We start from the raw sequence: 21,572 nt of genomic DNA on the forward strand, positions 1-21,572 counted from the left end.
GATGAGCAGATAAAGATTTGTTTCCCATTTGAATCCATTTAAAAAAAATACAAAACACAAAAATAAATCAATTTTTTAAATTGAGGTAAAATTCATATAACATAAAATTAATTGTCGGGGCACCTAGCTGGCTCAGTGGGTGGAGCATGTGACATGTGACTCCTGATCTCGGGGTTGTTCGAGCCCCGTGTTGGGTGCAGACGTTACTTAAAAATAAAATCTTAAAATAAATAAGTTTAAAGTGCACAACTGGGTGGCAGTTCGTACATTCACAGCCATCACTCTCTCTAGTTCTAGAACATTTCTGTGGCCCCCTAAGATACCCCACTCCCATAAGCAGTCACTCCCCAACCCCCACCCCAACCCCTGACAACCACCAATCTGCTGTCTTTGTCTGCGGATTTGCCCATTCTGGACGTTTCATGTCAATGAAGTCGTACGTTCTGTGGCCCTTTGCAACTGGCTTCTCTCACGCAGTGAAATGTCTTCCAGGTTGTTTCCACATGTAGCGTATATCAGCACTCCCTTCCTTTCTACGGCTGGGTAACATTTCATCGTAATGGTTGATCTCATTTTGTTTATCCACTTACCAGTAATGAACATTTGGGTTGTTTCCACGTCTGGCTATTTGAGTTAGTGCTTCTCTGAACATCCTTGTACAGGATTTGCTTGAACACCTGTTTTGAGTTCTCTTGGGTATATACCTAGGAATGGAGTTGCAAGATCGTATGGAAATTTTTTTTTATTTGTTTAAAGATTTTATTTATTTATTTGGCAGAGAAAGAGATCATAAGTAGGGAGAGAGGCAGGCGGGGTGGGGGCGGGGGAAGCTGGTTCCCTGCCAAGCAGAAAGCCCAATGCAGGGCTTGATCCCAGGACTCTGGGATCATGACCTGAGCCGAAGGCTAACCCACTGAGCTACCCAGGTGCCCTGAAAATTCTATGTTTAACTTTCCAAGGCAACTCCAAGCTGTTTTCCATAGGGGGTCTGTCACTTTACGCTCCCACCAGCAGTGCACTAGGGTTCCAGTTCTTCCACAATACTTGCCAATACTTGTTTTCTACTCTTTTGACTACAGGTGTCCTGGTAGGTGTGAGATGCTATCTTATTGTGGTTTTGATTTACGGATAAAGAATAAATGAAGCAAGATGTGATCGGGAGGGAGACAAACCATAAGTGACTCTTAATCTCACAAAACAAACTGAGGGTTACTGGGGGGAGGGGGTTGGGAGAAGGGGGGTGGGGTTATGGACATTAGGGAGGGTATGTGCTATGGTGAGTGCTGTCAAGTGTGTAAACCTGGCAATTCACATACCTGTATAAAATATATTATATAGTTTAAAATATATTATATAGTTTATAAAAAATAAAAAATAAATAATAATAGTATTTCCTAAAAATCGAAATCCACACCAAAAAAACCGTGCCTGAGCAGAACATCAAAATCTTAATGAGAACGGGACCCAACCCTGCATGTGTATACTCAACTCACTTGCCTCACTGTATTTAAAATTGTGATAGTTCATTCATTGAGGATTTCTAGGCATTGACTTAAATTTTTCTAAATATTATCTGAAAATATTACACGTTTATCACCATTAAAATTTAAAGGTATTACTTGTTTTTGTTGCTGGGTTTTCGTGTGTGCCTTCTCCCCAAAATGTGGCACCCCAGCCCCTCTTGGTCTACCCTCTCCCTCTGCGCTGTGCTCAAGCGGTTTCTGCTCATTCACGTGGCAGCTCCCGCGCTGACCTCAAGAGGGCGCCGCTTCCCCGCTCATTCTCAGCCCAGGCGCGTCCATCCGGGCTAGGAGTTTGATTTGGGTTATTAACATCTCCCTGTCGGGATGCCTCCTGTTTAAGATGGGAATGGTAGACAGAGCTGTGGAAATCCCCTCTCCTAGGGCACAGCCCCTACCCAACACATAATGATCATTGTAACTATTTCCTAAGAACAGGGTTGGAAGAATATATTATACTCCTAAGGCAGAGAATTTGAAACACAAAGTAGTCAGAATGGTACAATGAACCACCAGCTCCAGGTCCCGCTGCTGCCCCTCCCTGGCCAACCTCACCCCATCCATCTTGCCGTCTGGGATTATTACTCCAAAGCAAATCCCAGTCATTCTAGAAATCTTATTCTGTAAATATTTTATTATGCATCTCTGAAAGATAAAGACACTTAAACAAACAAACCTTACAATGATATCATCGTACTTTAAAAACTTTGCCAAGAATTCCCTAATCCCTACAGATTCCTATATAGTTCACAAATGTTGGGTTTTGAAGGTCAGTGCCATCATTCCCTTGCCAAGGGAACTTGGGCAAATTGCTAAACTTCTCTGAGGCATATTCTCTTTCTTCCTTTTTTTTAAATTTTTAAGTCATCTCTGCACCCAACGTGGGACTTGAGCTCACAACCCCGAGATCAAGCATCACCTGCCCTACTGACTGAGCCCACCGGGTGCCCTGCTGAAGCTTTTTTTTTTTTTTTAAAGATTTTATTTATTTATTCATGAGAGACAGAGAGCACAAGTAGGCAGAGGGAGAGGGAGAAGCAGGCTCCCCGCTGAGCAAGGAGCCCAATGCTGGCTCGATTCCAGGACCCTGGGATCGTGACCGGAGCCTAAGGCAGATGCTTAATCGACTGAGTCACCCAGGTGCCCCCCCTTCTGAAGCTTATTTTCATCATGGGTAAACCAGGGTGGCCCAAGGAAGCTCCCAGTTCACAGGAAGAATCAGAGACGGTATGTTACATTAGCACCTGAAGTTAAGAGCTCCTCATCATAGAATGACATGATGATGGTCACGGGAATAGAGTAACATTAAAGAGCCATGGTTCTCAACCAGAAAGTGGAGGTGGGGATTCTGAGCTTCAGGGGACACGTGACAATGTCAGGAGACATTTTTGGTTGCCACTGGCATCTAATTGGCAGAGACCAGGGTGGGGGGTGATTCTCAGCAGCCTACTCTGAGCGCACTGTGGAAGCTTTGCCACCGCCTCAGCTACCTTTGCCTACCAACCCTCCCTTTTAATCTGGAACCAGCCCCCATAGTGGGAGGAGAGGGCAAGACCAAAGAAATTCAGGCCATTTCAGAAGGGTAGGTGGCAGGTTTGATAAGCAAGGGAACTTACCTACCAGGCTTGTCTAGTGGACAAGCAGATCTCCACAACTACCAGCCAGAATCTTAACCTTTACATAGAGACCTCCACTGGCTTCAGGCTCATATACCATCCAGATGGTCTTAACACCACATCACTATCTCAAGGCTGTGTCCTTGGGGAGCATCTAGCATGGGGAAGGCCAGTGGAGCCAACACTCCAAGGACAGGGGAGGGGGAGGAAGAGCCTCTCACTGCCCGGGTCCAGCTGGTGGGTCAAATCTGCAGTCATGTGTTCTCAAGGACCTCCTCCACTGTGCAGACTCCACCACAAAGAGTGCTCTGGCCTCAAATATTAACCGTGCTGAGCTTGGGAAACCCTGCTCTAGAAACTTAGATTTCATTTAACGCTTGCGGGGACATCGACATTGGACACTCTGATTCCTGAGTGTTGGGTGAGCCTGGAAGTTGTAGTAATTGATCATGACCCACAATTCATGGGTCCTTCACATGCCCCAGGCACAGCATTAGGCTCAGCTGCATGAATGAATTTCGTTGTCTTGCCAACTCAGGAGCTCGTGAAGAAAATTAAGCCCAGAGAGGTCAAGTGGCCAGGGCGAGAGGCCTCGTCTCTTTGGACCTCATTTTTTTTTCATCCGTGGGACAGGATGATAATGTCTGCCTCTCAGGCCCACTGCCCACACAGGATGCCAACCAGCTGGGACCTGATGGACGCTTAACACACGGCCTCCTCTGTGACGAGTGTCTTAGCCCGGCACCCAACGGTTAACCATCGAGTCTGGCTAAGTGCCCAGCTAAGCCAGGGCCCGAGAGCCACACAATTTCTCTCATTATCCCAGTTGCTGGGTGAATTGGCACAGAGAGACCTGGGAAGTACCTAAGACAAAAGTTTCTAGGATTGCTGGGGGCCTGGCTTCCGGGCATTGGTGCGACCAGAAAACTTTCTTCTCCAGCCTACTTCTCCAGAAGATTTGAAGTTGGCCCTTCCACCACAGGCGAGAGTGAGAGGGAGGCTGGAGCCCCCAAGAAACACCAGAAGGCGGGCCCTGCAAGGAGCCTCCATCCTTCCTAGGGGAAATGCAGTCTTGCTCAGTTGCCTGCAGTGACAAGTAGGAGCCAGGAAAGATGGACGGTTGTGGATGAGCCCATTGGTGGGAACAGCATTGAGTGAGCACCTACTATGTGCCGAGCACGCCGACCTTGGCGGACAAAGTCCTTGTACTCATGGGACTCATGTCCTTGTGGAAAGACAAGCAATAAAGAAGCAAGAAGAAACATATCAGCTGGTGGTGAGTACCATGCAGAGAATTAAAACAGGGTGATGGCATCAGGAGTGACTTGGGGTGGGGTTGGTCATCGAGCAATGGGAGGGTCAGACTCCTAGGAAATGGCATTTAAGCCAAGGTGTGGATGGCAGGAAAGGGTTCAGGATGGGGAGTTCAGGTCAGCCTAAGGCCCTGAGGCTACAAGAAGCTGGTTTTCTCGGGCTGGGGGTTCACAACCAGGTATGACTGTGCCCTTTAGCAGACACTGGCAATGTTGGAAGATATGTCTGACTGTTCCAGCTTTGGCTAGAGGTGGGGAACCCTGCTACTGACGTCCGGCAAGTCAAGGCCAGAATGTTCCTCAGTAGTCATACACTGCACAGAATGGCCCCCACTGCGAAGAATGATCTGGCCCCAGACGCCAGTAGTGCTGAGATTGGAAAAGTCCGGGCTACATGGTTGGAAAGAAAGCCTAGTGTGAGCGTCAAGGTCAAAACCTTCCGATCCTCCTGTGAGCAAGGGAACATGGCCATGTACTGGAGTGGGGTAGGGTTCAAGGGGCCTACTGGGACCTCTAACAAATGGAGGAAGAAGCAGAGATTTGGCAGGAAGCAAATTCAAGGTCAGGAGTTTGGTGAGGTGATGGGAAAAGGCCTAGATTTTCCAAGGAGTCAAGAATTGGGGCTTAGGTGAGGTCAGCGGGGTGTAGCTTAATCAGAGGGTCTGGGTGGATCAGGGAAAGGTGTCTGGATGGTCAGTCTGGCTTGGGGGGAGGGGGTGCCCCTGGAGGAGAAGGGGCCAGAGCAGCACTCACTCCCAGAACCTGCCCTTCCAAGCTAGTGAAAAGGTTCTCACCATGATCCTCAGTTTTCCTCACCTGTAAAATGGTGACAGTCAGTGATATTACAATATTTTTCTGGTCTGTGCAGGCAAGGTTCACTCAGCAGCCTGGGTGGTCCACACTCTGCTTCAAAAAGGTTTGGCCCTTGACTGGCTCCTAGCATGTGCCCTCTTGGAATGTCTTGCCTGATTGGAGTGTGTTTGTTTACCTGGAGGCCTCGGAATATACCCGAGAGTCTATGCTAACGATGTGATTTATGGTGGGGACCTTGGGCCTCGTGGAATCCTCTCTGGAGGGACTCTGGGGGCCTAGACTCTGAAGTCAGCCGTGTCTGTGTGCTTAATGCCCAGGAAAAACCTGGACACACCAAGACGCCGGGAGCTTCCCTGCTTGGCCATCCTCTGAGCCTGTTGTCACACACTGAGAATCTAGTGCTGCTCACACAACTCTGCTGGGAGGAGACAACTAGAGCCCCAAGCCCTGTGTCTCCAGGACTCAGCCCTGCATGCCTCTCTCCTTGGCCGCCCTTCACCTGTGTCCTTGTACTATAACGAACCATCTCCATGAGAACAGCTTTCCCGAATTCCGTGAGTCCTTCTAATGAATCTTTGAATCAGAGCACGGGGTCGGGGAGGTCCTGAAAAGCAGACTCTTTTCCTGGGTGGACGAGGCACGGAAGGGAAGTTGAGGCACAGAAGGAAAGGTATAAAAAAGCTCAAGCCATTTGGTTGAACTGATATGACCATTTCTCAAGGGCCTGTATGTAAAGCGAGGACTTGGCATCCCAATTCCCAAAGGCCTCGCTCACACGGGGGTCATCGCGGGCATGTTTGGAATTCATTCTGGCTTTCAGGCCCGTCATGCTTCCTATGTGTGGATCCCGAGGGGACTGCCTTTCTCTCCTGGTCCTAGCCCATCTTTGAGCAGTTCTCACTCCCAACTCACAGACGATACGGCTGATGTCCCCGGAGAGAGGTCACTTGCTTAAGTCCCCAGGACGGTGATGGACAATGATGGCATCCCGACCAGGCCCGTGGACACCCAGGTACACTTTCTTTCTCCTGCGGAGAGGTGAGTGGGCAGAACTCAGATCACCTGGGTATTTTCAATAAGTTCAAATAATGAGACCTTAAAAATTTCCTGGTCATAGAGGCCCTGGTTTGGGTTCATTTCTCTCCCCTGGCTTTATTGACAGATGATCGGGTATGTGTGAGTTTAAGGTACGCAGCATACTGATCTGATGCACTTCTATCTCACTCCGTGATTACCGCAGTGCGTTAGTGAACACCTCCAAAACATGCCTCATTACTATTTCTTTCTCATGGCGAGAAGCTTGGAGATCTATGCTGTTAGCGACTCTCAAGCGTATAATACGGTATTATTAACTGTGACCCCCACGCTGTGTGTTAGATTCCTAGGTCGGTCCTATTCACCTTTTAACTGCAAGTTGGTGACCTTCGACTGACATCTCCCCATCTCCCCACACCCTTTCCCCTGCAACCATCACTCTACTTTCTGTTTCGATGACCTTGGCTTTTTTTTTTTTTTTTTTGATTCCGCATACCAGTGAGATCTGTCAGTAATTTTGTCTTTCTCCGTCCTGCCTATTTCACCTAGCAGAATGCCCTCCAGGTCTCTTCGTGTTGTCACAAGCAGTGTTTGGGGATTATTTCAAAGAGCCCGTCTCAGTTTGATGTGGGTAGGTCCCCAACTGCCCCTGGAGATCTGCTAATCTCCCTTCTCATCCGAGAGAGTTGGCCTCAGGCTCCACGCCTCACGCAGGCAAGGAGATCTGGCTAGAGTTGATTGAAAGCTGGTTTCTCCATTTCTCGGCACTGCTGACATTTGGGGACAGATAATCCTCTCTGGTGGGGCCATCCTGTGCATGGTAGGGGGCTGAGCAGCGTGCACGGGCTCTACCCACTGGACGCCAGCAGCTCTCCTTCCCTGACGTCGTGACAACCAAAATGTCCCCAGACGTTGCAAGTGTCCCCTAGGAAGAAGAATATTCCCCTGTTGAGAATAGGATGCCCAGCGCCTGGACCACCTTTGGAGGGGACAGTGAGCACAGCCAGAGGTGGGGTTTCTGCTAAATGTTTGCCCTTCTGGCCCGCCCCGCCCCACCAGGACGGGCACGACTCCCAGCATCTGATAGCTTCCCTCCGCACACCTGGGCCCGGGCTCAACTTTCAGAGATCCCCAGGGGACCTAGGTGTTCCAGAGGCTGGCTGGTCCCCAGGCCCCAACGCCGGGCTCCAGGAAACGGTAGTTGCCGTAGCGACTGCTGAGCTCTTGAGGTGAGGAGCTGGCTGGTTGAGGGGCAAAAGTCTCCAGTGCCTGGAGGAACCAACATCCAGGGGCCTCGGCTGGGAGGCGGCTGTCCAACGTCCCCCCGTGAGTGCTCGCAGACTGAGCAGAACAGCAGGGAGCAGCTGCTTTGGCTCCCCGGGGGCACTGGAGGTGGCGGGAACTCCCAGGCACCAAGGGGATAAGATGGACACCCCACTCCAGATCACCCCGTCTGGCTGCCTTCCCAGGAAGGCCCCCTGGCCTCTGGCCTGAGGTCTCTGAGTCCCAGGCCCTATCCTGGGGAAGTATCATCCAGCTGGACAGGCAGCATGAGTGTGGGCCCCCTCAGCCCGGTCACCCGCCGGCGGCTTCTCCAGGGTGAGGCAGGCCCCCTCCCAGCGCCTCTGCCCAGCAGCGTGGCCATCTTCATCAGCTCCACAGTCTCGGGTAAGGGGCAGGGCAGGGCTGGGGGGTGACGAGTCAGTAGGTACTCTTGGGGGAGGGGCCGGGTGGCCAGCGCATGGCTCAGAGGGTCCTCTAGGAGACCTGGATAAGAATGCAGCCTGGTCAGTGACCCACATGGGAACTGGTGAAGGGGAGCCTCCTAGACCCTCTGTGTCCTCTTCAATAAGCCAGGCTGAGAGCCTGACTTGACAGAATTGCTATGAGGGGACAGATCATATTGCAACTAACATTTAGGATGAAGGAACCACATACCAGGTTTAAAGAGTGTGAGAGCCATTCCCCCACCCCTGCCCCCAGACTCCAGGCTTTGCATGACCCCAGCCTCCTCATCTCCCATCTCATAGGGTCCTCCCCTTAGCCCCCTGCTGTAGTCACCCTGGGCTGCAGCAGATTGTGGGACCCTTGAAGTCCTGGGCCCCGTAACCGATAGTCATGGATGTGTGTGTCTAATGTCTGGCTCCTCTGAGCAGTTGGCCAGCCCTGCGGGGCAAGGACTAAGCATGGCAGTGTGCTAGCAGACATCTACTAACCTGTTCCCCTCAAATTTAAACAATACAAAATGAAAAACACCAAAATACCTGGTTTGTACCATCTGCCAAATTCCCTGGTGTAAATCCTTCCGCCAGGGTCCATTTCGAGCTGCCGATAAGACTTTTCCAAACAAGGAGGCAGGCAGAGACGTGTGGCAGTCCCACCTTGACGAATACTGCCCTGATCCAACGTCAGCAGCCCGGACCAAACTCCAGAACAGAGCGCACAGCCAAATACCACGAAATAATCAGGAAGTGATGCACTCTGCTTATTTGCCATCTCTGCCTTTTCTGTTGTTCAGTTCCGATGATTCAATTGCTCGTAGTGGCTACGTGAATTCACAAAATTCCTGCCCCTGATGGTTAAGCAAGGTCCTGAGCATAAAGCAACTTCCTAACAGACACTTTATGAACGGATGTGAATAACCCGCGGAATGCGTTAGACAGGCATGCGAGGGGTGGGGGGAGGAGGCCCAGCCAAGACTGGAAGCCCGATCAGCTCCTATCCCAGAGCCTGGATGGCTTCTTTGTGCCAACAGCTTTGGGAGTCCTTTCCTGTACCCTCCGACGCTCTCCCCCTGAGCAGGGGGAGAAGACAAACATTTCTTCCACGTCTATCTATGTGCTTTTACTTGTCCCCAACTAACACTTATAAGCAACTGTGTTGAGTGCTAAGAATTTAGCCATGACCAAGACAAGCAGAGGTGTTTGACTGTGGGGAGCTTGCAGCCCTGCAAAGTAGAAGCATCATCCCCAATTACAAAGGGGGGGAAACTGAGCATAGCCTAACACTTGGCACTGGGCCACAAAGTGAAGTCAGTGGTGCAAAAGGTCTTAGAATCCAGGTTTACCCCGGGTAGGGCTGCAAGATTTAGCAAAAGGGGAAAAAAAAAAAAAAACAGCAAAAACCAAGACACCGTTAAATTTGCATTTCAGATCAACAATGAATAATCCTTTAGTATAAGTATTTCCCAAATAGTTCACCGCATGGGATATACTTATGCTAACAGATGAGTTGTTCTTTATCTGAAATGCAGATTCAGCTGGGCTGATCAGATCTGCACACTTGTCCAAAATAGTACATGGAACAGGATATACTTATGCTATCAAGTCTTTCATCGAGGATCTGAAGCGAGAATTCAGCTGGGCATCCCCTACTTTATCTGGCAACCCTAAGCTAGACTGACCAACCATCTGGGCTAGCTGGGACTGAGGGGTTTCCTGGGATGTGGGATTTTTAGTACTAACACCAGGAAAGTGCCTCTCTGGTTTACCTCGTGGTTTTTGTATCTTTTCATTTGCCCCGCAGGGCCCCACCCTTAGTGGAGACAAGTGAGGCCAAAAAGAGAGCTGTGAGGGCAAGAAAGGGTTCTGGGATCTCTCAGTTCACACGCTCTGTGCTGTTCCTTGCAGATATGGACGCGGAGAGAGAAGCTCTGCAGAGCACAGCCTTCCCCGAAGTGCAAACCTTCTGCCAAAAGCACGGGCTGATGTTCGAGGTAATAGCTTCCTCCCTGCCTCAGCGTCCCCTGCCCTGAAATTAGGGAACGAGGGCGGGCCACCCACGTTGTCACATGGGACCCTTAGCTCAGAGAGGCTCTGCACTGGCCATGCAGAATGGAGATGAAAGTCCTCTAAAAAGGCAGGGGGAGGGATTACAGGCACTGGCACTGTGGGGAGCCCAGGAGGTGTGGGGGCTCTAGGAGTGGCCACCATCGGACCCCACTCCTTGGGCACGCCACTGAACTGACTTTCATTGTTGGTTTGTCCTGCTCTCCTGGCTCTCCCCGCGCTGGGACAGTTTCCAGGGGAGTCTAAAAGGACTGTGGGGTGTTTGGGGTGTACACGGAAGTGCGATGTGCCTTTTTCAGGAGCGCTAGTGGTGTACCTGCCGGGCACAGTCACCGCGGTCCCCAGACAGAGGCCCCCATTGCTCTCCCACCAATCTGGAGGTGGGGCGTTGCCCCCTGCCCGTTTTGATGCAGAAACCAATAAAGCGTCTTTGGAGCATTAGCTTCAGTTGACCCTGACTCCTTGACCTGTAGGACAGCGAGCCACGCCATCAAAGGCCCCCTTGATTATAAGACCCACCGTAGTTTCTGTATTACTGAGAAAGAAGCAGTGCTGGGAAGCCGACTCTGCCGGCCATCGATCGTGAGACACAGCTCAATGGCAGAGGCACTGAAAAGGAAAATAAGAGAATTGAGGCTCGTGCCTTTGACGTCCACACAGGTGCTATGCGACAAACAGCGTAAACATCCTCAATGCACAGATGGGAGGCGGTGGCCCGCAGAGCCCAAGGCTCTGGCCCGAGCCCCGTGCTGACCCTCTCTCCCTCTCCATTCAGCCACATTCAGTAGTAGGGTGCTGCTATCCCCATGTTCCAGTTCCTTAGGAATTTCTGGGTCTTTCCCTCTAGGTAAAAGAATGTAGGGAGGAAAGGGACATTCTGAGTTCCCTTTCCCTGCCTCCCTATCCCAGCTTTCTGCCAGGTCAGCTTTGCTACCTGAACTGAGCCGTTCTGCTGGGGGTGTTGGTGGGGGGCGCTCAGGCAAGCAGGCGAAAGTGACCACCAGTGTGCGGTTGCCAGGGAGACGCTGCCAAGTCTGATTTGGGCCAAACTAAATGCCCTCCTTTGCAAAGAAAGCTCTGAGAACAAGCGTGGACATGTCCTCCCTTAGAAAGGAACAGTTTGAATATGGCCAAGTTCTTTAAACGTTTTTTTATACGTTGTTTTAAAGTTAACTTTTTATTTCGGATTTAGACTTACCTGAAGGTAGCCTGCGGTCCAGAGTTCCCATATGCTCTGCACCCGGTTTTCCCCCTATTGTGAACATCTTACGTCATCGGCCACATTTGTCATAACTAAGAAATGGGGGTGCCTGGGTGGCTCAGTCCATTGGGCGTCTGCCTTCAGCTCAGATTGTGATCCCAGGGTCCTGGGATTGAGTCCACATCGGGCTCCCTGCTCAGTGGGGAGTCTGTGTCTCCCTTTGCCTGCTCTTCCCGCTGCTCCCCCTGCTTATGCTCTCTCTCTCTCTCTCTCTCACACACACACACACAAATAAATAAATTAAATAAATCTAAAAAAAGAAAAAGAAATGGACATCGGTACGATGCTGTGAACCAGTCTCATTCAGATGTCACCATTCTTCCTTTTGTGTCCTTTCTGTGGTCCAGGACCCAGCGGGGCTCAGGGGATGCTGCGGGGTTCCCTGTGGGCTGAGACAGTCTTTTCTTGTTGCTCATGACCTTGGCAGTCTCGGAGAGGGCTGACTGGCCATCCTGCAGGATTGCCTCCCATCTGGGTCTGTCTGATGTTTTTCGTGGTTTTTCTTGTGATGACCCCGGGGTTATGGGCTTTATTCTGGTTCTTTCAATTTGGACAGCCCCCCTTTGGGGAGAGACTGTCAAAAATTACTGAAAGAGGGGCAGGCACCTGGGTGGCTCAGTGGGTTAAAGCCTCTGCCTTCAGCTCAGGTCATGATCCCAGAGTCCTGGAATCAAGCCTTGCAGCGGGCTCTCTGCTCACCAGGGAGCCTGCTTCCCACCCCCCTCTCTCTCTGCCTGCCTCTCTGCCTACTTGTGATCTCTGTCTGTCAAATAAATAAATAAAATCTTTTTTAAAAAATTACTGAAAGAAGCTTTATGCCTTTGTCAAAGGGAACTGAAAAAAATCACCCATTCTGCCACCTCCCTGACATACCCACGCTTATAATCTTCAGGTTGTTGATCTGAGGTGGGGTATTCGGAGCTCGGAGGCCACTGACCACATGACCACAGAACTCTGCTTGGAGGAGCTCGACCGGTGTCGGAAAACATCCATAGGGCCTGCCTTTGTCGTGAGTCTCTTGGGAGCAATGGATTGGTGCTGACTTCTCATTCCAGCCCCGATACATGGCTCCTACCCACTAGCCAAACCCATCAGTGGAGGGATGTGGGTGGCATTTCTGCTATAGTACCTAATCTCCCTTGCCTGCCCATGGCAGACATTGCTAATCGATCACAGTACTCATTTTCCACCGAGCTACCTGGGATCCAGACATTAACAGCCAAGTGGGAGCAACCAGTAAGTGGGAGGGCAGGGGGTAGAAGCCCAAGAGAATCTTAGAATTTGCTTTGGACCTACCCCACCCTCCTAGCTTTCCCACCTTATCCAGTTCATGTGTGTGGAATTTGGGGATCCTGGAAAAGCATAGGGATGTTGGGAATTTTTTTCTTCCATTTGCTTCATACTGTCGAGAGCAACCTCTGTGGCATGGTCTAGAGCCTGCGTCAGGGCAAACTTCCTCCGACACTAGGTGGGACCAGTTTTTCCATGTTCCAGGGCATTCTGTCTTCCCACCCCAACAGCACCCTCTCCGTCCCCAAAACACCTCCCAGCCCACAATTAGTGGTTTGAGCTACAATCGGCAAATGCTATTCCACTGTCCTGATTGACTCCACCACAAGTTCCAGATACATCCAAGAACTATGACGTTCGAGCTCATAAACCCTTGAGCAGGGTTCAGCAAACTACAGCCTTTGGGGCAAATCTAGCCCATTGCCTGTTTTTGTAAATAAGCTTAGTTGGCACTCAACCACACTCCTTCATTCACATATCATCCATGGCTGCTTTCCAGCTAGATGCAGAGACCCGAGTAGTTGTGGCAGAAGCTACCTGGTCTGCAAAGCTGGGAAGATTGGTTATCTGATCTTTCCCAGGAAAAGTTTGCTGACCTCTGTCCTAAAATGTATAGAGGGGAAAAGTTAGGAAAGTATCTTTGCCCAAAACACCTTAGTCACAAAGAAGCTTTGAGGAGTTCTGAATAAAAAGAAAACTCCCCCCGGAACCTCTCCAGGAGACAAAGGAGAGTGTAGGAGTGATCCCCATTATAAAAGCTGCTTTCTAGGGAAATAAAGAGAAGTATGTAAGGGCTGCTTGGCTTCTGAATCGCCTTGGCTAACCCACAAAGCACACGAGGCAAATCTAGAGGTAGATAAATGAAGATCAAGTGGGATTCAGACTTAAGTTCCTTAGTCCCACCAGCCATGTCGCAATGGCTTCGTAACCCCATGTGGCAACTGGCCACCACATTGGACGACACAGATGGGCACCCTTTCGGCGCTGTCGAAGGTTCTAGTGTGACCTTAGAGATGAGACCCACCTCCCTGAAGAAACTAAGTACCAACACGTGTGAGAAGCTTTCTTTATTATGTGTGAAGTTCGATCGATAGACTCAAGCTTCCTTTTTCAGTCTTTTGCTCTACGCTTTTCTTTGTCTGTTGGCATCGCTTTTTTTTTTTCTTCTCCCAGTTTTACGGAGATGTTTTTGCCATCCAGCAACATGTAAGTTTCCGACAGGCAGTGTTAATGATTCGACTGACTTGGGTTATGAAAGGACGACCACAGTAAGTTTAGTTAATATCCATCATCTCCTATAGATACAAAAAAAAAAAAAAAAGAGAGAGCGAGAGAGAGAAAGGAAAAGATGGTTTTTTTCCTTGTGATGAGAACTCTCAGGAGATTTCAAATACACGTGCAGTGGCGTCCACTGTGGTCCTCGTGTTGTACATTACATCCCTAGTCCTTGTCTATCTCGTAACTGGAAGTTGGTGCCCTTTGAACCCCTCTGCCTCAATTATTATTGCTTTCAAAGGCATCCTAGGGTTTGGAGGGCTCTCCCCTCCTCCTTATGTATCTCCTTCAGGCATTCCCTTACCCACCCAACCTTCCAATTTAGTTTTCCAAATGAGCCCGACGATTGATCATTTTGTAGTTTAAAAAAAAAAAAAAGGAAGAAAAGAAATTTTCTAAAGAAAAATGGACGATGGGGAAGAAAGGAACTCCAGGAGGAATTCGATTTTGCAACCCAAATTGCAGGCAGTGAAAAGCACAACGCAGCTTCCAGGTGGCATGGGGGACAAGATGATGATCTCTGAGCTTCCCCCAGGCCCGACTGGCCCAGGGACCTTGCTTGTCCTTCCAGAAGGGCTCCTTGGGCTGCGGCTGACCTCTGCCAGCTTCCTGCTTTGTTCTTGAACCAGGCATCTCCCCTCTGTCCCCCGATGGTCACGGCATCCTTCTTCTTCAGTGGCTCCAAGTGGGGGGTCTTCCCGTGGAGATCAGAGCTGTGCTGCGGCCCTTGGAGAGGCGTCTCTCTGGTAAATAAGTCATTAGGCAGCATGAGTAGCAGAGGACGGCTCCCCAGGGACTTCCTTTAGAGGTTCTGGCTCTCCTGGGTCCCCTGCATCTCCAACGTCTCCAGAGAGTTGCTCCTGATGGCTCCTGACCTTTTTCTTTCAAGCTCTTCTCTTCTTGCTCTGGTGCCTCAGGCAGGAACACTTTCCACCTTGTCTCCCTCCTAAGATCTGTGGTTTGTGGTCGGCAGGCTTCTCTAACTTCCCTCACTGCTCCAAGACCGACGCTCTGAGAAAGGCCCCCAGAGAGTGGCCTCGTGTTCAACCTTCCATCATCACAGGCTCCGTGCATCCAGGTTTCCTCAGTGCACACCCCTAGAATATTCTGCTACAAGCCAGTGAAGAGGGGAAGGGTGATTACTTCCATTTTATGATGAAACTCAAGACGTCAGGCTCGGGGTCCTAGACCTCCTCTAGCCTAATTCTCTAGCATTCCAGTTTGTATCTTCTGTTGGGGCAGAGAGACAGCCTCCTAGGTTCTTAGCATTAAGACTAGAATCTTTAAAAAAAAAAAAAAAAAGACCAAAGTCTTAGGACCTTATCACCCGCAGTCCCCACAAAATCTTGCCCACGGGGACGACCTTCTGTTTTGTTCCAATTTTAGTATATGTGCTGCCAAAGTGAACACAGGGATGGCTTTATGTTTCACCACTGCCCCCTCTTCAAGCCCCTCCCTCACCCCAGCTTTCCTGCTCGCTCTTTGGAACCACTTCCTGCCACAGGACCTTTGTATGTGCTGTCCCCTCTGTCTGAAAAGCACTCTGACCAGTGCATCTTTTCTCATGTCTTATTCTTCAACTCAGTCCTTAAATCTAAATAAAAGCAGGGTCCACCCTGTATCTTTGAGACCTACCTGCCCCCGGGGACCACATCATAGCATGAGATTTGAGGTGGGCCAATGGAGGCCTTAGCTCTTGCCGTGGCTTTATTTCTGGGACAAGCCAGTGCCTACATATGAGAAACTGTAGCTTTTCTCTTCCTCTGCCCATCTCTTGTTAAGGACCCTTGGGGTTGCATTTAGGGTTCCAATAATACAAGATAATCTCCCCAGCTCAAAATCCTTCACTTAAACACATCTGCAAAGACCTTGGTGCTAGTCATGGTTCTTCAGAGAAAACTGAGAGGGTATGTAGAAAGACATAAGAGGAGATTGTGACAGGAATTGGCTCACATCGTTAATGGAGGCCAAGAAGTTCCACCATCTTCCGTCTGTAAGCTGGAGAACCCAAAATGCAGGTGTCATTCAGTTATAGGGCCTGATAATCGGGGGGCTGGAGATGCAAGTCCTGACCTGAGTCCCAAATACCGAGAACCAGAGCGCTGATGGCCAAGCGCGGGTGACCACGTATGTCTCAGCTCAAGCAGAGAGAGGGAATTCATCGTTCCTCACTTTCATTTTGGTTTGGTTTGGTTTGGGTTTGGTTTTTTGGGTCCTTTTGGGGATTGGATGGTGTCCCCTGCCTCGGGGAGGGCCGTCCGCCTCACTCCAGAGACACTGTCATAGGCGCATTCAGAAAGCATACTCAACCAGCGATCTGGGCTTCCCTCATCCCAGGGAAACTGACACCTAAAAATAACCATCACAACCCTTTTCCATATAAGGTATGTTCACAGAGGCCAGGGATTAGGGTTGGCTATCTTTGGGGCCCATCATTTGGCTTCCATGAAGGGTTTTCCCAGCAAAAGATTCCTTGATGCTTAGGTATGATCAGATTCAAAATGCACCTGTCCGATGTCCCTTGCTCTCAGGGACCTTCACACGCAGGTGCTCTGAGGCTCTAGCCTGAACTTCTTAATGTACCCATCAACGTGGCATGTTGGGGGCTCAGGGCCTCTCGCTGAGGGTCATAGAGCTAAGCACCCAAGCCAAGATTTGAACCTGTGCCCCCTCTCTCTGCCAGGCCCTCTTAGGTGACCAGTACGGCCCCTGTCCAGTCCCCACGCTGATCGAGGAGAAGGAGTGGGAAGCTCTGAGAACCCAGCTGACCTCCAGGCCACGGGACTTGGAGCTGGTGGCTCGACGCTTCCGGAGGGACGAGAACTCAGTGCCGCCCACCTACCTGCTGCAGGCGCTAGGCGCCACAGAGGCCCGTGGGCCTGAAGAGGCCACACTGACCTCTGTGCTGCGCTCTGGAGCCCAGGAGGCTCGGAGGCTGGGCCTCATCACCCAGGAGCAGTGGGTCCGCTACCACTGGTCAGGTGAGGCTGCCGGGACCCCCCTCAGGGTCCACAGGAAGCGCCAAGCATTCAAATACCCACATCGCATACTGTCCAAATGCCATAGCCTGCCCTTCTGTAAATGCTAGCCCAGCCCAGCTCCTGGGTCCCTGGTTCTGCACGAGGGTATTGTCCTGATCCCAGAGTTCAGCCATGTCCCGGTTAATTGTCTGTCTCGTAGGACCCTCCTTTTCTCTCCCCCTCCAGCTCCCTCTCCTCTTCTCCCTGGGAGACTCCTGGCCCTGGGGGAAGGCTTCTAAGATGACCACTATCCTGGTTTGTCCGGGACTTTTAGGGTTAAACCCAGATAGTCCAGGAAAAACTGGAACAGGGGTCACCTTATGTTCAGCCCGGGAGCCAGCCCCTGCTGGGGACATTGAGTCCTCCAGCCTCCCTGCCCCTGCCTCAGAGGTGGAAACTGAGGCACAAGAAGGGGTCTCCTTCACCTGAGGTGGGGAATGGGGATTTGACCAGAGTCCATCACCCAGCTCCCATCTGGCCTCTTACCTCTGGTTCTTCAATCTAGCCTCAACCTCTGGTTCTTCAATCCCCCACACTGGCTACCAGAAAGATTTTTCTAAAAATGCAGTGTTTCCAGGGTGCTTGGATGGCTCAGCTGGTTAAGCGTCCGACTCTTGGTTCCAGCTGGGGTCATGATCACAAGGTGTTGAGATCAAACCCCGTGTCGGGCTACGTGCTGAGCGTGGAGCCTGCTTTTGTCCCTCTGTCCCTCCTCCAGCTCATGCTCTCTCTCTCTCTTTCTAAAATCAATCAATCTTTTTAAAAAAAATGGCAACGTTGTCAAGCCATTTCCCCACTGCTTCCTGCCAGCAAGAAACAGATCATGATCACTCACGGGTTTGGTAGTATCAGATATGCCCATTTATAGCACCAAAACTATAGCATATGAATTTCTCTTACCAAAGATATTAAAAACATGAACTTATTTGGTCCACATATTAAATATATGGATTTATATTATGAACATACTAAACACATTGATGTGTTTCAAGATATGGAATGTAGTAATTTATGCCAATAGGATTTTAATTGTACTAAAATATGTTGATTATTATCTATTATATATATTAATTCTAGTCATGACATAACAATTTTTAAAAATCAGCTTTTTATTTGAGGCTAATTTTAGGTTTGCACAAAGTACAGAGTCTCTGTATGTTCTTCACACAGAGAAATTAACATCCTATGTGACCACAGTGCATTTGCCGGAAGTAAGAAATTAACATCAGCCCATGACGAGTAACTAGACTCCAGCCTTTACTGAGAGTCCATGGGTTTTCCCGTTAATGTTTTTCTGCCCCAGGATCCCTTCCAGGTTCTCACACAAGCTTAGTTGTCACATCTTGGGTTCCACTGTGACAGTGTCTCAACCTTTCCCTGTTTTTCATGACTTTGACCATTTTGAGGAGCGCTGGCCACAACCTTTGCAGAATGTCCCTCAGTCTGGGCTTGTCTGGTGTTTTCTCCCCTCATGCTTGGAGGGGGCTGTACGTTTCGGGAGGAAGACCGTGGAGGGGAAGTTCCTTCCGTATCCCATCACATCAGGGTTACCTGATGCCCACCTGACATCCCAGGAGAGGCTAACCCAGTACTTGGGTTAAGACAACGAGTGACTTATCAATTTGAATACAGGGTCTATCTGACTAATAATGTTAATGGCTCCCATTTATTAAGTGCTTACCACGTTGTTACATCTTGCTCTGTGACTTGTACTAATTGCTTTCACGGCGATATCTGCCATTGGGACTGGAGTCAGCGTCTGGGGTCTGTGCTTTGGGATGGACCTGGACTTGCCGGTCAGTCTTGCCCTTTCCTGGCTGTACTGACTTCTGGCAGGTTCAGAGCCTCAGTTTCCTCATGTGTAAAATGGAACCAGTCCGAGGTAGTACATCATGGAGTTGCTGTGGGGATCTTATCCTGTGATCTAATCCCAGCCATGATCTCATACGATCAGACTTAGCCCATTAAGAATTCCTACCTGAGCAGCGCCTGGGTGGCACAGTCGGTTAAGCATCCGACTTGTGATTACAGCTCAGGTCATGATCTCAAGGTCTTGAAATCGAGCCCTATGCAGGCTCTTCACTCAACACAGAGACTGCTTGAGATTCTCTCTCTCTCTCTCCCTCTGCCCCTCTCCTGTGCTCTTTCCCTCTCTTTCTCTCAAAATAAACAGATTTAAACAAAAAGAATTCCCACTTGAAAGAACAAACAGAAACTTGTAAAAGTAGCAGAAAGCACAAAGCAATGCTAGCAACAGTGTCTTCAGAGCCTATCTCCAGGTCCGATTTTCAATTTTCTTCTTTTCAGCCATTTTATTTGGAAATAGAGAGTCACAGGAAGTTGCAAGGAAAAAAAAAAAAAGGTAGGAAGTAATTCCATGTATCGTTCACCCGGTTTCTCCCAAAGGTAGCATCTTGCAAAACTAAAGTACAATAGTACAACCAAAAAGTGGACATTGTGACAACCAAAGCATCACTTTTTTTTTTTTAAAGATCTTATTAATTTATTCATAAGAGGGAGAGAAAGAAAGGCAGAGGGAGAAGCAGGTTCGCCAACGAACAGGGAGCCTGATGCGGGACTCGACCCCAGGACCCTGGGATTATGACCTGAGCCAAAGGCAGACGCTTAACGGACTGAGCCACCCAGGCGCCCCAGACAAAGCATCACTTTTACAAACATGCATTTGCATGTGTGCAATTTTCACACCTGTGTAGCTTCAGATAACTGCCACAGTTCGTACGTGGGGCTATTTCCTCACTGCAAAGACACCCCCCCCACTACCCTTTTAGGGTCACACCCGGCCCTCCCCTCTGTCCCCAGCTCCTGGCAACCAGTAATCCGTTTCCATCCCTATAATTTATTATTTCATGATGTTATAGAATGGGATCACACAGTCTGCAACCTTTGGAGATTGGCTTTGTTCCTTCCACATATCAAGCTCAGCTTTCCACAAGCACTGTTTCATAGAAGATCCTGCCAGCTGTCTCATCAAGGTTAAACTAGGACAGGGACCCTGGGTGTCTCAGTCGGCTGGGCATCTGCCTTCGGGTCGGGTCATGATCCCGGGGTTCTGGGATCAAGTCCCAGGACCGGGCTCTTTGCTCAGCAGGGAGCTTGCTTCTCCCTCTACACGCTGCTCCCCTTGCTTGTGCTCTCTCTCTCTCTGACAAATAAATAAAATCTTGAAAACAAAACAAAACAAAAAATGGTTAAGCTAGGATACCCAAGTTACGGGAGAGTAAACTGGCTCAGAGAGATGCAGTGATTTGACCAAGGTCACATAGACCTGTGACCTTGGTCACAGGGGCGGAGTAGATGGTCTTGCATTGATTAATGCCGAGCTGTGTTCTAGAAGGATCCCAAGTCAGGACTGTTAGTTGCCTTTATCCCTGATTTCCATGCAAGGGCCTGAGAGGGGTGTGGTGTCACTCCATGGAAGGCTTTTCAGTGGCCCTTATCTCTGGCTCTGAGACCAAATCCTGTCTCAGAGGGAGCCTGACTCACTCAGCTCCAGAGACCTGGGAGCCTCTGCTGAGCCCAGGGCAGCTCAAAAAATAACTCCTCAGGTCTGGCTGCTATTTCAAAACAGTGGCCTCCAAGGAGAAATCAGTGTCTCCTCTGGAAAATACGGGTCCTCAGGGCAGCCGCTTCATGCTTTGGGACAGGGGTCGGCCCACCAGGTCCCAAAGGCAAAATTCGGCCCACTGCTTGTTTTCATAAATAAAGTTTTATTGGAACACACTCCACATATTAGTTTGCATGTTGTCTATGGCTGTTTCCATGCTACAGCAGCAGAGTTGAAAAGCTGTAACGGAGACCATTCGACCTGGCACACCTAAAATATTCACTATCTGACCTTTTGCAGAAAAGTGTGCTGATCTTTGCTCTCAGCCTCTGGGCTCATTAAAAACTTTCTCCCTGGGAGTGCCTGGGTGGCTCAGTGGTTTAAAGCCTCTGCCTTCAGCTCAGGTCATGATCCCAGAGTCCTGGGATCGAGCCCGGTGTCAGGCTCTCTGCTCAGTGGGGAGCCTGCTTCCTCCCCTGCCTTCTGCCTGCCTCTCTCCCCACTTGTGATCTCTGTCAAATAAATAAATAAAATCTTAAAAAAAAAAAAAAACTTTCTTCCTTGCCCCCATGCCTTTGAAGCAACTTTCCGTGTCCTCAAATGCCCTGCTTGCCCTACTCTGCCCAGGACAGGCAGATACTCTCTTCTGCTGTCTGTCCATTTATTCACTAAGACCAGAACAACCACTCCACAAAGGCAACAGGGACCTTTGGGCATTCTTCTCACTGCTAGATGCCCCAGGATGGAGAGCAAAGACTGGCACAAGTGGGGGTTCAGTAAATGTTTGTTGAAGGAATGTGTGATGACGGAGGCACCCAAAACCGACAACACTGGATTTTTTTTTTATTGAAGTGAAATTCACATGACATGCAATTAACCATTTTAAAATAAATGCTTCGGTGGCATTTCATGCATTCACGATGTTGTGCAATCACTACCTCTATCTAGTTCCAGAACCTTTCCATCACCCCAGAGAATTTCTGTATTCATTAACGGCCACTCTCCCTCCCTTTCCCCCAGCCGCCCGCAACTACCAGTCTGCATTCTGTCTCTACGGCTTTGCCTGTTCTAAACAT

The 21,572-nt window shown here is 49.7% G+C and overlaps 1 protein-coding gene across 1 annotated transcript in view; it reads left to right on the forward strand.

Annotated features, from left to right (window-relative positions):
- Window positions 1–3,522: 3,522 nt before the first annotated feature.
- The window catches only part of NWD1 (NACHT and WD repeat domain containing 1), a 62,735-nt gene continuing 44,685 nt past the window's right edge, over window positions 3,523–21,572 (forward strand). Inside the window, exons 1-6 of the mRNA XM_032314794.1 lie at window positions 3,523–4,412; window positions 5,580–5,816; window positions 6,177–6,274; window positions 9,927–10,012; window positions 12,239–12,355; window positions 16,595–16,892. Of these exons, the coding sequence (XP_032170685.1) occupies window positions 9,929–10,012; window positions 12,239–12,355; window positions 16,595–16,892 (499 nt within the window). The 5' untranslated portion in view covers window positions 3,523–4,412; window positions 5,580–5,816; window positions 6,177–6,274; window positions 9,927–9,928. The remainder of the gene's footprint in view (window positions 4,413–5,579; window positions 5,817–6,176; window positions 6,275–9,926; window positions 10,013–12,238; window positions 12,356–16,594; window positions 16,893–21,572) is intronic.

The sequence above is a fragment of the Mustela erminea genome, chromosome 1, assembly GCF_009829155.1.
Source record: "Mustela erminea isolate mMusErm1 chromosome 1, mMusErm1.Pri, whole genome shotgun sequence".
In the NCBI taxonomy this organism is placed as follows: Eukaryota; Metazoa; Chordata; class Mammalia; order Carnivora; family Mustelidae; genus Mustela; species Mustela erminea.